The sequence below is a fragment of the Buteo buteo genome, chromosome 19 (assembly GCF_964188355.1).
Source record: "Buteo buteo chromosome 19, bButBut1.hap1.1, whole genome shotgun sequence".
Classification (NCBI taxonomy): Eukaryota; Metazoa; Chordata; class Aves; order Accipitriformes; family Accipitridae; genus Buteo; species Buteo buteo.
In genome coordinates this window covers 21,623,532-21,638,976 of record NC_134189.1, presented here as the reverse complement: position 1 = coordinate 21,638,976, position 15,445 = coordinate 21,623,532, and the positions used below count along the sequence as shown (strand labels likewise).

General features: G+C 44.9%; 1 protein-coding gene across 1 annotated transcript in view; it reads right to left on the bottom strand.

Moving 5' to 3' along the window:
• Positions 1-6,126: 6,126 nt before the first annotated feature.
• Positions 6,127-15,445, bottom strand: part of LOC142042087 (alpha-2-macroglobulin-like protein 1) — a 30,600-nt gene continuing 21,281 nt past the window's right edge. The window contains exons 28-37 of the mRNA XM_075051598.1: positions 15,199-15,273; positions 14,261-14,414; positions 11,972-12,156; positions 11,341-11,556; positions 9,969-10,090; positions 9,115-9,205; positions 8,340-8,411; positions 7,994-8,096; positions 6,744-6,785; positions 6,127-6,315 (exon numbers count right to left, since the gene is read on the bottom strand). Coding sequence (XP_074907699.1) covers positions 6,290-6,315; positions 6,744-6,785; positions 7,994-8,096; positions 8,340-8,411; positions 9,115-9,205; positions 9,969-10,090; positions 11,341-11,556; positions 11,972-12,156; positions 14,261-14,414; positions 15,199-15,273 — 1,086 coding nt within the window. The 3' untranslated portion in view covers positions 6,127-6,289. The remainder of the gene's footprint in view (positions 6,316-6,743; positions 6,786-7,993; positions 8,097-8,339; positions 8,412-9,114; positions 9,206-9,968; positions 10,091-11,340; positions 11,557-11,971; positions 12,157-14,260; positions 14,415-15,198; positions 15,274-15,445) is intronic.

Here is a 15,445-nt window from a genome sequence, read left to right as displayed (position 1 = left end):
GAAGCTCAAGCACTGCTGAGGCTATAAGCATTGTACATGCTCCTGCAAATGACATGTTTGAGCTTCCCGTAGCAAGAACATTGCATCTGGCTCAGTAATGAAAGTGCTGGACTGTCAATTCACAGGAGATCCAGTCCCCTTGACTTGGAACCACAGAATGACATTTGCTGCTGCCTGAAAAGCAGCAGAACACACCGTACAGGAGGGTGTTTGGGCTCTTAACCTGCCCTAAATGCTGGGGGTTCTTTTTTAATTCAGATGAATTAAAAAAACCTGTCTGGCTGATTCTCTTAACAAAAAAAAAAAAAAAAAAAAAAGCTATAGGAGATATTTAAGGCTATTCAAAATAAAAGGTCAGATAGTGATCAAAGGAACAATGACAAGGCGGGGAACCCAGTCAAAGTAATCCCTGTGAATCAACCACTCCTAAAACCCCCAAGGACTGAAGGAACGATTAAGCCATTTGTCCCTGTTGCAAAACCCACCGAAGTGGATTCAAGGGAGGAAACTCTCTGGAATCTATGCAAATGAAGGGGAACTACTGCAATAAAGAGGCTTTAGGATTTACTGGAGGGTGCTTGGCGGGAGGGGGGACGGGGCGGGGAAGATGTTGGAATCGATAAAGAGAATTAGAGGATTTACAAGACCACACAGGTATGTTTGGGGTAGGAATCACAGGCAGGGAAGTGGAGGAATCAAGGTGGATCACAGACGAACAAGCATGGGAAAATGGAGAGAAGAGGGGGATAAACTAAGCCGGTCAAATGCAATCAGTATGTTTGTCTGGACAAGTTTTGCACCTGATCACCAGAGTCTGTACTATATTCATAATAATTTATTTGAATTATTTCCTTGTGTGATTGTGCTCTCTGTTGCGTGCATGTGTGCGTGATCCAGTAACAAACTTAGGTCTGTCTAGCCAGCGAGTAGGATGAAAGGTCGGGGGGGGAGGGGGGCAGAATCCCAAGAGACCCATGAAGGCACGTTTCTCTGAGTGCTGGTCCTTAGGAAAAGGATCAGGCTACTGACACTCTGTGTTTATATGGGTGACTTTGAGGTACTGTCGCCCCTCAGCATTAACCTGTGTGTGCGTGTCTATTGTGAACTTGTGCACCACCCTGCTACTGGTGGGATGTGAAAGAGAAGTAAGAAATTCCCACTCATCTCCATCGGAAGGAAGAAGCCTCAGGATCTTTCAGTCCACCTGATTCATCTGCCCTTAATACTTCTCAGGGAAAGCAGGTACACCTGGCCAATATCTGCAGTCCTTTCCCCTTACTCTACTCCCACATCCAAGCATGGTAGTAGGGAAGGTGGAGGAGACATCACAACCTGTTCCCTTTGGTATAGACTGGTTTTCCATTAGTTTGCCTATGAGCTTTTTGAACCTGCTGATATTATTGGCTCCTGTAACTCCTGTAGCAGTAGGTTCTTGTAGTGTAAAGTACCTTTTTTGTTCGTTTTGATTACCAGCTAGTTTTGTCATATGCCTCCAGTCTGCCATGGAAAGATTTGCTGAAGAACAGTTTTCCATTCACTTTATTATCCACCACCTTCATTATTTTTTTAAATCTCAGTCCCTCATCTGCTCACCAAATTCTGCTCATTCTGCTTACCAAATGGTGGAATCCCGGCCCTTTTAGTGTCTCCTGAAGAAGCACTTGTTCCATCCCATAATTGTTGTCACCCAGGCTCATGCTACAATTTGTGAGACTGGCTTATAGGGTCTGGCTGGAAACCTGTCAAGTGCTGTGTCTGGAATATAAGCCAGGATTCGTTTTGTAGGTAGCATCGCTTGCTTGCATTTTAGGTGCAGATCTTCCCAGCTCTGGGCTTCTCAGCAAGAAGCAGCCCATTTTCATTCCAATGACTTCCCTGCCCCTCCCAACCCATTTTAGCAAAGGAGTTTTGCTGGAGAAATGGCATCTTGCAAAGCAAGTCACGGAGCAATAGTGACACTCAGTGGCCCTGCAGGAAAAGTGCACCTTCTGAGTTCACGGGTTTTTCTAATTTATCGGGAAGAAAGTGGTAGCCAATGAACCTCATACGCAGGTGAGTAAACAGCACTGCTTAGCATAAGGATGAGTCTGCATACTGTGCCGTACAGATTCATATAGTGCAAGCATACAAATAGACATCTAGCCTAGGTATGTGCATTTGCCACCTTTCCCTCTCCCACAGTCATTTACTCACTTCAGTCTGGAGGCGAGACCATCACCTTCAGGTACGTCAGAAGGAAAACCCTTTCTTTTGTGGTGGGGAAGACTGGAGTTTTCATGCATACTGTTAGAGAACATGGCAGCTTGTAATGTATTCAGCCCCAGCCGCCAAGAGCTAATCCTTTGATCTAGACCATGGAGGTGCAAGGGGAGCCAGAAATCTGATTCAGACTGACCTCCAAGCCTGGGATGTCCTTCTGCTCAGAGAAGAGGTTGACATTATTCCCAGTTTACTGGGACATACAAGTGGGATAAGTCTACATTGCAGTTACTGCAATGTACTTCTTACAGGCTGCCCAGATCTCTGCTTATGGTACCCCCACCTTCCCACACGTAGACACGAGCCCATCCACAGCCTCACCGCATCACTGGATCTCTTCAGCAGCCTCCTGCTAGCCCTGGCCGGTCTGGCCCATCACCATCTCCAGAAGGAAGAAGCTGGACAGGAGATGATCATAGCAACGCCAGGGCCTAATTGCCATTCTGTCCTGCCTCTGAGCAAAAGCTCATCTAACTGTGCTAGTTTCTAAGTCTTCCTCTGACCTCTCCAGCCCTGCATTTCAGACAAGTCTTCATATACCACCACCTCTCCCATATCCCTGCCCTACATGTTGTTTCTTGCATGACTGATCCTAGCGTGGATCTGCGCTTCCTACCAGTACAAGGCTTCTGCAAGTTTGCAAGCTGAGAAAGTAGAGAGGCTGCAGCCACGGGTCTGCTCATCTTTGTTTCCCATCCCTCAGAAGAACAGGTCAGTGCCTGCCAAACCACCTTTCTGCTCCCTGCAGGGAGTGGGAAATTGGAACACATAAAGGGAAGACGAGAATGCTTTGTCTGTGTCTGAAGAGCCAGCACCAGGGGTCAGTTACCTGCAGTACCCTGAAGGCACCCTTCTCCTCACCACCACCTTTAGGATGTGACCTGCATATGAAAAGAAAACCAGGTCAACAAGCAAAAGCTGATTCATATCAGTCTACTTCCAAATGTTACTGGGCCTGGCCACCAAGACAGTATCAACTACACTGCTTATCAACATAAGAGAGAATGTGGGAATAAGCCCACCCTGTGGCAAACTGTACAACACAAGAAGTCACAAGTTTTAGACTTTTCTCGGGAAAGAAGCCTCTTTGAATGTCAAAGGTAAGGCACATTCCAGGGCCTCTACCCTTAACTTGAAACAAACCACATTAACAAAAGAAATCTAAGCACGCTTTAAAAATTACTTATTCATCTATTGCATGTCTTGGATTTAACTGTGGGTTGGTACAAACACCTTGATTTAGCTATTTGAGCTTGGTAGAAAACTAACCTATTAGCAAGCCATCACATGTGAGTCTGCAGGTATTCTTACCCTGCACAGAGACAGTACAGATGAGGAGATGGATCCATGGAGTCTCACATGGTTCTCAGTAGTAGCTATTTTAAAAGTCTTACTGTCCTTCAGCTACCTGAGAAAAATCTAGGTCACTGTTTACCTCAAAAAGGAGAAAAAAAACCTTGGAATAAACCTTAGACTCTGTATATTGTCAACAGTCCCCGGTAACAAGCTTTACAATTCCAAACTACAGCTCTGCAGTTTTGTATTTCTTTCCTGTTTGGAGGGCAAAAAGTCAGCGAAATAAGGAAGGCAGATTCACAAACTATTGCTCTTTCTCCAAACTGGAGCATGTTAGTTGAGCATACACTAATATGCATGAGTCAGAAGAGAAGGCATGGGTCCAAGCTTCCAGGAGAATTTGCGACTGAGTGGCAACAGACAACTCATTTGTCCTGTGTCCTGACTTCTCTGTGGATGAGGGCTCCTTTCAGTTTTCCATAAAACCATTGCAGAGGCTCTGTGAAAGCCTAGGAAACTGATCTTTTCTGCACCCACTAGAAGCAGTATAGTCTTTCAGTCCCATTTGCACAGTACTGGCAGATAACCACAAAGGCCCAGATAAGCCATACGCATCAAACTTTTATGATTTATCAATGCTTCAGTGGAATCCTACACGTTCGATGTGCAATCTTCTTCATGTAGAGATTTTAAGTATGCCATTTATTTTTTATAATAGCGCCCTAACAAGGTCAGAATCCATCTGGGGCCATCTCATATGCTTACAGTCCTCCTCCTTTTAAGGGCCCTACTTCCCACTCCTTTCAAGAGCTTTTATCTGCAGAAAAATCCCTTGCTATCTGAGATGCTAGTTACCAGATTGCCTGTTAGCTGCCTCCTGTACTATGCTCTTCAGGACCTTCTTTTTTGCAGGCTGAAGCTGCAAAACTTTGCAGGAAATTTCCCAATTGCCTCCAGGCCACCAAGACCCACACAGCAGCTGTGGTGAAGTGATGGGAAGAAGTCTTCTGGCCATCTGCCAGCTATTCATACCCCACCTTTGCTTACACCTAACAAAGGTTCCTTTCTTGCACTGGAAGGTGTTTCCTATGAATGTCACCAAGGGTGAGGAGCACCTTTCTACAGTCAGCAGAACTAAGCAAGCGTCAGATTGCCCACCCAGCACAGACTAGCCACTTACTGCATTCCCTAATGTTTGCTCCAACAGGTGAAAAACTCACTGACTTCTGTTGTACACTCCTATCTTAAGGAAGCTCGCCACACAGCAGCTCTTTTTCAACCCTCTGCTTTGCCAGCTTCCTCAGCCCCTCTCATATACAGCTGAACAACATCAATCTGATTTGAAACCACAGCCAGGAAACATCTGTATTCACATTCCACATGCTTAATTTCCTTACTTACCTACCCCACACAGGTACAAGGTGGCAAGATTTCCTATCATCAGAAGGAGAGGAATCTTGGTGGGCCTGTCTCTATTTAGATATAATATCATGGCCATCTGATGATATAAACTGTAGAATTACAGACCCTTGACACATGTCAGTTTGGAGGCAGGAGAGCCTGGCTCATGGGCACACTGAGCGCGCTGCGTTACAGCCTTCGATTTTTATTTATAACCTTCCTATCTGAAGTTCAACCAGATTAGAGGACCTTCCTCCTGAAGCTACTTCAGTCCAGCCCAAATATCCAGAGGAAGAAACTTGCCAGGAAGGCAACTGGGAGATTCTAGGGTCCACTCTGCTCCCTTGTCCTTTCCTGTCCATTGGCAGAGCACCACCGACCAGTACCTATCGTCTCCCACGCTGCCTTGGGAAGGGGCAGTGCCAGGGGAACGCTCCTTAGAGGCTCCTTCCAGTTCCTTCATATTTTTGCTCACTTGAACTCAGCCCTGTCCTCTTTTTGTATCAGTTGTCTACAGAATCACTTGGTTCCTCAGGTTTTCTACTTCCCCTAAATGCTTGTTAGGCACTGCTGTGAGACTTTTATTTTCCTTTTTTCCTGTCCCTACTGGACAGCCCCAAGAACAATGATGAGTAGGGGAGGAAGGGCTGGCTCCGCCCTCTTTATGTACAGATTGCTCTGAATGGTCAGAATAAAAATAGATTTACTGTCCTCTTGCAAGTTCTGTTGATCAGGCGAAGGGCTGCTACACAGGGATCCCCCGAACAACTGTGGTCACATGATTTGTTTTACTTTATCTTCCTTTTTCCCCCTTTTTTCTCTCCTAGGTACTTTCTCTTTAGAAGCATCATCACCTCCCAAATACACAGCCCACCTTGTTCACTTTTTCTCTGTTAGTCCTGGGTTTGTTGACTTCATAGCCTTGCTTCATATTTACAGCATGACTGCTCTGGTAACTTCTCCCTTGGTAATTAGCTCTATAAAACTAGAACCTAGTCAATTGAGAAGGTAGACCAGGGATGAGACTCGGGGAGGAGAGGAAGACTTAAGCCACTATGGTACCAAAAGCAAAGTATGTAACCATGACCTGAGTAACGTTTCTCTCTTTTTCAGGCATTAAAATCCCTGCAGACTTCATAATTGTCAAGTCACTGACTTCTTTCCAGGTTCCCCACACTACTGTGTATCAAGCCAGGTTTCACATAGAAACTTAGGGTATAGATCAAAGGAAATAGGGTGCATCCAACACAGCAGGGAAGAGGAAAGCCAGAGCAATGAAGTTTTCCTTATCGAAGCAGAAAACTCAGATTATTGGTTGCAGATCCAGGGCATTCTAGTAGGAATCCTTCTTCAAGACATCTGTGGAAAGAAAGAGCAAGAAAAGGCAAAGTGCCTGATTAATTTTTAGGAAGCTATCTAAGGACTAAGAGATCTTAGGGGCTGAGTTGCAATATCTTTTTGTCATTGACATAGGCATTTCCAGTTGCATTCAGATTTGGGATGCTGCAAGGACTGCACATGTAAGGAGTGCATAGAAATGGAACAAAAATAGATCCTTTTAACCTTCCATGGTATGCTCAAGCCTTGGTCTGCATTGAGATTATACCTGGGGTAGAAACTGTGCCCACAACTAGTGCAGTAGATTCCAATTCAACCTGCAGTCGAAGAAGGCTCTACAGCACATGATGGAATTAAATACAGAGCAGAAGTGGGTTGCTTTGCTTGCTTACCACCAGTCCTCTGCTCTGTATCAGCTGTTTCCACCTTGGAAGCCTGTTAACACTAACCTGAACTGTAAGGGAAACCATATTCTCTTGCTGTGCGGTCATCTGTAGAAACAAAAGAGGAAGGGTGGTCAGCAGCAGAACTGCATGGTGGGGTAATGCCAAGCTTCTTTCTCTTTAACACAACCATTCCACTACCTTAATTTTTTACTCTTCAGACTGTGAGTGCAGGAACAGAAGACTGTCTGCAGTGGGTCAGACCAACGGTCTGTCTCCCCAGCCTGTCTCACATACAGCTATAAAAGACCCTCTTATACATTGTGATACCTTCTAATGCAAGGACATTTTTGTAAACAGAGAACCTCTCAGTAGTGTGTCCTGATAGCCTTGCTTTTTTTACTGATAATTAGTATTTTCATGTCAGAAAACAATTTTTAAATGGTAGGTACTAAGCACAAAAATTCTTGTACAAGATGGAATAGCAAAGAGAGAGCATATTAGGTGACCATATTTAGCTCTGTAAAGGTTGGATTAAGAAGTCTCCTCCTCTTCTTGACATGGTGTGGAAGGGGAAACAAGAATGGAATTCAGTATACAACATGTAGGCCTGTGGTGCTGCTTTCTAAATCTCCAGTGGTAGTTTTTCCATTTCATTCTCAAATTCTTTTTTTAAAATAATTCTTGAATGTTCCATCTGCTGTTTTGGCTCATACTGAGCACGGAATAATCAGAGAGACTCATAGTGACTCCAAGATCTCTCTTCTGTGTGCTGATAGTTCATTTAGAGCTTTAAAGGATAAGAAGTTATCTTCCTATTATCCTCTGAGATGTGGCATCACCCAATGGATGGTAAGATTATTACACTATACATGAAAAGCATAGAACTAAATTCTGCCTTCTGGTGGATCAGGGTGGTAGCGTGTAACACTGATTTTAAATAAATGCCTATGTATTTTCAAGAGAGCTAAGGAGCTGGAGAAGACATGGTAAATTGACAGAGAAGCTTTCTTTCCACAGAGATGAAACTTAAAACTAGAGGAAGTCAAAAAACACAGTCATTTTGAACACATACACACCACAACATAATCATAGTGCCAGGCAGTCTCATCTCAAGAACAGAAAAGCAAGTGATTCTGCTACTTGAATCTGGAAGTTTTGCACAGAGGAAACCCAAGCTTGGAGTTGCAGGAGGAAGTGCACTGGAATAAGGGAGATAAGGGAATAAGGGAGATAAGGGAATAAGGGGCATAGACAGAACTGTGTCTGAGGGGGGCTATAATAGTTATTCTTTGCCTATGTCAGTGAAATCTCACCAGGCTTATAGTAGTCGTAGACATACACTGTTGCTGGTTTCAGGTTCTGCACTGCAACATCTTGTTGCACTGAGATGTTAAGCTTCAGAGAAGTCTTACCCAGCTGGAGAGAAGAATAGAAGTGAGCAGAAATGCACTGGCCATCCCAAAGTCACCTACATACCAACTTCATTCCCTCTACATCAGACATGTCTTTCTCTATCTTCCCAGGTTCTTCCACCCTCTTTTGCCAAAATTTTAGCCTGCTTGACCAGCCTAGAGATTTGTATTCCTGATCTCTCCCAGTGCAAAGTACTATGCAGTTGCTAGTACTTGAATGGGCAGTTCCCTGTTGTTTTCCTCTTACCTCTTCCAAGTAGATTGTGACTTTGTCTGGTTCCATCATCTCTGTCTTTTTCACCAGGGGTATCTTCTCCAGCTGTATAGGAAGACAAGAGATAAGCTTGGTTAGCATCAGCTCATTGGCCTCCCCTGTTTTCTCACACCAAGTTTGGTATTTGTCAGTGAACCACTGCTGACTAAAGCACTTAGCCTAGTCAGGGTAAGGCCTGTGTTCCCCAGTTGTAATGGCATTGAGATTGTTGGGAGTGCACAAAGCCTTAGAAAAGATTTTCTCAGATTTGGAACAAGTGTCCTTAAGCCGCCTTCCTACTTTCAGCACTTGTAGCAACGGGAAAGGTGGTTAGTAGGAGGCTATGATGAATCTTCCTGGCTATCTCCTGGAACACTGGAGTATGTCATTGAACAACTCCATGGGATTCAACACCACTTTATGGATCATCCCTACAAATGGTACTGGCAACAACAAAGGGTCTCAGTGCACCCCAGATGATTCTAACCAGGTGCTTTTCAGCTCCTCTCTAGCCTCTTGCTGCATATGTGATCCTCACTACTGAACATGAAAAACTGCACAATCCATTCTGCAAGTGGAAAATTGCCTTGTGAAAGAGCCCACTATACATATGTATATAAGCTATATATAGCTTAGTTTAGTTAATTTGTGGCAAGATAAGTAGCTACCATTCTCCAGCAGTTCTTAGATGTTTGGGTATTTCTGGCTAAGCTACATCTGGAAAATAGATTTTCATATCTTCAGGGAGGGCCAGAGGAAAAAGTCTTACCGCTTTCACGGATCTCTTCACAGGAATGAACCCTGACAGCATCTCCACCTCCACCAGGGCCATGTTACTGGTCTCACGGTCCCCTACATAACTGAAAAAAGGCAGGAGAGAAGCACATTAGATGTTGAAGGCATTGCAGCATTTCTAGGAGATACTAATGAACACTTCCAAACTCTGGCTTGCCCTACAGTGATGTGAAAGCCCAGCAGCATGTCTAACTGATGGGAGAAAAGGACAAAAAATCGCCCCCATCTACTTGCTCAATATGAAGACAGGTTGTGCAGCAAATGTATTATGGTTAATCTTCATGCTGCCCTCTCCAAGAGGTGGAAGGGTTCTTTGATGTTACAGGTTGAGAGCAGCAATGTTGGCAGTGTTCTCTTTCAGGACAGTAAGGCATGGAGAATATGGACCAAGACACTCATCCTAGACAGATGCAGGGAAGTGAAATATGGATAGGGACTGGAGTTTCTGCTGTCTGGTTCCAGCAGAGTTTCACGCTGCAGGAGAATGCATCTCATGGCTGGTTCAGCCCAGGCTGCCAAGTGTTCCCCAAGGGGTGAGCTCTGGCTCTTGGGAATGCTGCCACGTCAGCTGCTAGTGCTCTGGGGGCTGCTGAGCTGCTCCATGCTGACTGAGAGAGTTGCTGTGGTTCTGCAAGCCACTGCCAGTGCATTCCCATGCTTCTCCAGGCCTTAACTCTCAGTTCATCATCTCATCGTGATCTATGGATAAGAAGAGAGTCTTCCCCTGTGTCTTTGTCTCCAGAGACAGGAGTTTTTTATGGGGTTCTGGTCATACTACTGGGGTCCTACTTCTTTCCACTGAAGAAAATGCCTCAAGGGATCTCATACCTGACAGACACATGGATGTCAAGCTGTTTCCTGACACCATCACATTCTCTTGGTACTGTTTCCACATCCAGGACAAAGACCTCTTCTCTTTTTGGCGGTGGGGTGTTATAGTACAAAGTGGTCTGGTGGGGGAGAAAACATCTCTATGAAGTGCCCTGAAGCTTTCCTGTATGAGATAAAAGACTACCTGTGCCACTAGCTTTTAACAAATCAGTAACCAGTGGCTAACACAGTTGTCCCCAGCTGTGCTTTCTGTTCAGACATGTGCTGTTTAGCATTTGGCATCAGATACATCTGCCAGATGTAACCCTCAGCACTGAGGCTCAGCTGTCTGTGATCCAAGGCTTCACTCAGTACAACATTGTCTCAGCCTTACTGAAAAAAAAAATATTGTTAAGGCGTGAGAAAGTACATTAGCTAAAACCCCTCCCACAAGGAGAAAGAAGTGTAACTGTTGACTGTTGACATGGTAATAGTTAGTAGTTCTAAGTCTCAAGAGGAAAAATACTGACAAAGCAAGTATAAAACCCTTAAGAAAGAAAGAATGAGCAAAGAATCAGAAGAGGACAGCTCAGCAAGAGGGCTGATCACACTCCTCCAAAGAGCAGCATACGCCAATCTTCCTCCACCTGCCTGATGACTGACTGCCTGGCCAGCAGGTACTCATCAGGTATCTTATGCTTATTGACTATATTCAAGTATAGCCAAGTAGTGTGAGTCTTAGTTGCCTCCTACATGCATTAACAATAAATAATTGTTGTGTCCTCTCGTCTAGACACTGCTTGCAGAGTCTCTGTGAGCATCATAAGAGGTGGCTGAACAGAAGTGACCCAGTGAGGGTGGTTTCCACAGGGAGTGACTTGAGTTCTTTGCTGCATGAATAGCTCATAAGCAGACCACTATCAAAGCTGCCAGAAAAATAAGATGTATTCTCCTGATGGACCGGTTGTGTTGGTGTACTGGGATAAGAAGACCTTGGTTCTACATCACTCCTCATCTCTGCATGTGATAACAACCCAAAGAATACTATGTAAGAAGATACACATTGCTCAGCCCCTGAAGCAGTGACGTCAGCAACATTCGATACAGAAGCAGGTACTGTCCTGTATGTCATCACTCCTGACTTGAGATCTACTGATCTCTTCACAATGGCACGGCTCTGTAGCATGGGACAGCAAAGCTGAGACATTTCTGAGAAGAAGATACCATAGATGGTGGCAATAAAACCATGTCAACAGAGTATACCTGAGCTCCCTCAAGCTTGACATGATTTTGCCTAGAAAGCCAAATCCTACTCATAAATTGAGGCTAAAATGCCTGCTTAAATAGTCAGTGGCAAAACCTGACAGCTCTGTTCCTTATATGTACTCACCTGTACGTAAACACAGCCACTGCCAGTCGCCTGCACTGTGTACATCCCTGGGACTGCAAGGAGAGGTGCCTGATGCAGGACCAACTTGTTGTTCCTGTGCACATGGAACTCCAATGGAGAAGCCTCCTTGCCTTTCACTGTCACCTTCACATCTCTGATCTCCTGAGGAATCAGTGCTGCATACTGAGCGAGGGCCTGCAGGCTAACAACTGTGTCCTGAAGGTAAAGAGAGAGTCACTTTGCTGTGGAGCCATGCAGTACAAGATCCAGCACACTCGGTCAGGCACTGCAGGGAGAACCACATTCCTCGTGGCCCTGATTCACACTCTGACACAGGCGGGTTCTATGCCACTAAGTGCATAGGTAGGGTCTATGCCACAGGCAGCAGGATGACTTCTGTTATCTGGAAAGGGTGGCTTCTGAGCCCTGGGGTTAGCAGTCCCAGGCCCTGGGTAATCCCAATTACACCACACAGAAAAAGAGTTTCCCCAGGCATTCCCCTTTCCAAGGAGGGCTCATGTATGCCTGTCTGCAAAGGATGGATCTAGAGCGACACACACATGAGAGATGTGCACATCACTCCAGGCACAGGATCTCCCTCCTTCTCCCATGACTTTCCCCAGCTTGTTACCTGTGTGGAAGCAAATCCACCGAAGGCATTTCTTTGTCTGCTGAGCCAGTGCACAAGCTTGTTCGCTGAGGCTTCATTGAGTGCAAAGTCTGGTGTGGAGACATGAGCTAGGAGGATGTAGGCTACCGTCTCAATCATAGAAGAAGAAGATTCTTTACTACTGGAATGTGATGTCAGGAGTTCTGCTGATGGGAGGAGAAATGTGTGGAAGAGAAGAACAGTAGATCCCGATGAACATCAGCTGCTCCTGCCCTGGTACCCTTCGAGGACTGGCAGTTTACTTTACACCATCAGAAACACATGTGCCTTTCTGGGGGACCTCAGAGTGCAGAAGCCAATCCCTCCTGTTGTTTTTGTACTCTGAAGGGCCAGCTATCTATGATAGGCTCCATTTCTTCCTTTGAAAGCACAGAGATCCAGGCCCCAAATCCTTAACCAGTTAGTTCCCCTAGGAAGGAGTTCCTCTAGAAACTGATTGACTCTGAACAGAGGCTTTTTGTTTAACATACAGTCCTATTTTTATTCAGCTCTGTGTATATTCAAAGCTATGTCCCCAAGCTACAGTATTTTTGCTGTTTCTGCATTTACCGAGGATAATCTAACAGGGCTCCCTGTGCTGAAAAGCTCTAGGACTCATTTCCAGTCAGTTGTATCTGTTGTACAAGAATTGGTCACTCTTTGAGGGAGAATTGCTGTTGGGCTACCGGAGGAGCAAGAATACCCAATTTATTTTGTTGGCATCCTCACTGTGCAGCGCATATGTAGGACAATTTAAGTTAGACCTGGGCTCCCACCTATGGTCCAAGCTCACAGGCAATGAATACATGAAAGTCTGGTTGAATGTTTTGCTGTAGTGATAGTAGGGGGCTAACCGAAGTTCAGCTAAGATTTTAGCTTAATTGTGCCAGTGTAGACATCTGCAATGGTACAAATGTGAAAACCCGAAATGCTTTTAAATTCAAAGTCAGTTTTCAAGAACAAACCTTCACTTTTGAAATAAGAATCACAAAATCACTTGTTTGCATAAAAGCAGCATAAAGACTTTAGAATTTAGCTCAGGGACTCTATGGACTGGTATTACTTCATTGTGTTTATCACAATCGAAGGTTTTTGCCTGAGGGATTTGTGATTTGTTGCTTCCAAGGTGACATAACCAGAACAATATTTTCATGAAGTGGTAGAAGGTGTCTTGGTGATGCAGCTATAGGTGACCTACAGATGGTGACTGCAGTCACATCCTCAGAGTCAGTGGGCAGAACACAGACACATTTAAACATGTAGGACAACACCTTTCCCTCACAACTCCATTGCTCTTACCAAGTCATTGCTAACTATTATCAGTGGAAGTAAGAGCCAAAGAAAACTATCACTTGACCCATAGGCAGTTTGTAGTGCTCCACGCCCTAGGGCCTTAAGGGGACATTTTCTAAAGCGCTTGGTAAGTTAGAAGCATCAGACTGACTGGACATCAGTAAGGATGTGCTCCAGTCACTTGTTCCATATGTACTTTCTCAGAGGCAGCTCTGAAAAAGTATTGCACTCAGTGTGTGCAGTTCTACTCCTTCTAGTTTGCCCGCTAGCCACCCTGTGAAGCCAGCTGGGCAGCTTGAGTGGCTATGCAGGGAGCTGCACTAGTAGCTGGTCAGGCTAAAAAACCCTCTCCCTTTTTTCTTCTGTGCATTTTTCAGTCCTCAATGTAGTTCACCATACTGCCAGAGGAACAGCTGTGGGGAAGAACTTAAGCCAAATCAGGTTATACTGTTACCAACTGTTTAACCATAGGCTTAGGTGCTTTGAAACCCCCACCTGGCATCCATATTCAGGATAGAAGTCAATTTTTTTCCGTGTTAAAGAGACAATAGGAAGAACCAAGCTCAACAGCACAGCAATAAAGATGCATCCACCCAAGGGCCTTGAGCTGAGTAGAGCAGCAGTGGGGAAGCAGTCAAAAGGTTTGAATTCTGCAAGTAAATGCCCTGACCAGCAGCTGAATAAACATGGTGAAACAAGTTTCCTCTGCAAGATCTCTTGTACTACATGTGAATTGCAGAAGAATGACAGGAGCACCACAACTCGAGTGCTTTGACCACACAAATTAAGCATGGAACATATCTGCTGCTTTTGATTATGTATTGTCTCCTGGGTCTGAGAAAACTAGAGACTTTCACAGCTTCAATAAATTACCATTTTCTGACACAAAACCCACTGCAATTAAATCCTACAGATATCAGGCCTTAAACACAGTCATTATCTCTAGAACCCAAAATCTTCTATACAGCAACAACGTACCAGTTTCCTTATCTAGCATATCCAGGAGCTGCTTTCTCATCTCCATGTCCTTGCTCAGTGTGAAGACATAAGCCATCAAGGCCTTAACATAAAGGCTTGTCTTATCAAGTGTTACATTCTTGAGGCAATGTAAGGCATTATCCAGCATGGTGTCCTGAGAAAGGAATCCAAACCCAGTGAATTTCCTCTGAACACTTCTGTTTTGAAAATCTATCCCCAACCCTCAAGCATCCCAGCTACTGGGGATGTATTTCAGTGCTAGCCTCTCTCTCAGGGCTATGGAATGTCAAGTAGAGTGGACAAAGCATCACTCACTGTGCGTTGAAAACAAAGATGTGCCTGGACATATCACTGGGACGGGGGATTGTTAATACACTGGAGAATCTGGCTGTCAGAAGTGTCTAGCAGCATGCTGGCTCAGAAGCGTCAGGCCTGCATGCTGTGGGTCTCGGCTCCCAAGGGGGTATGACATTGTTTTCAGAACTGTACCAGTAAGGCTGGAATATCAGCCCATCATGGCTAGAACAGTCTACACTTGGCTTGAAGGTCACTGCTTTTATTTCAGGTCTGAAGGAGAGGGCGGGGGGGGGTGTTGCATACCTGAAAGGTGGTCTTTTTTTTCTCCTTTAGCTATATTGGTCAGTTTAATGAAAACTATTGCCTCTCCCTGCAAGCCCTGAGCCATTTTCAGAGACAATTGTTTCCCCTGAGATCAGCTGGGAACGGCAGATGCTCTGCTTTGCTGCAAATCAGGCCATTTATATTAAGAACTCCTTATCAAGTTAAAAATTTCCTATTGAGCTTATTGTGTACAAAGGTGGGAAGTGACAGAACCTTTCACCAGCTCAGACTGGGTACTCCCTGAAACCACAGACCTGGGGAGGAATGAAGGGTCTAGCATGTTCCCAAGCCCTGCAAGGAGTTCAGATGCGACTTACATTCTTCTCCAGATGGAGCTCCATGAGGGCAGCAGTGATATAAGCTGTTAACGAGATTGTATCGTCCACACTACCCTGCAAGTCACAGCCAAACATCAGAAAGGGACAAAAACAACCATTGCTTGCCTGTCATTGTATAGCCACTGAAACTGCCTATGGATGGTGTATCCAAGAGAGTACAGTAGTGTGCCTCTGGGCATTCCTGGACATGTGAAGACTGAAGGAAAGCACTCCAGGCTCACTTATT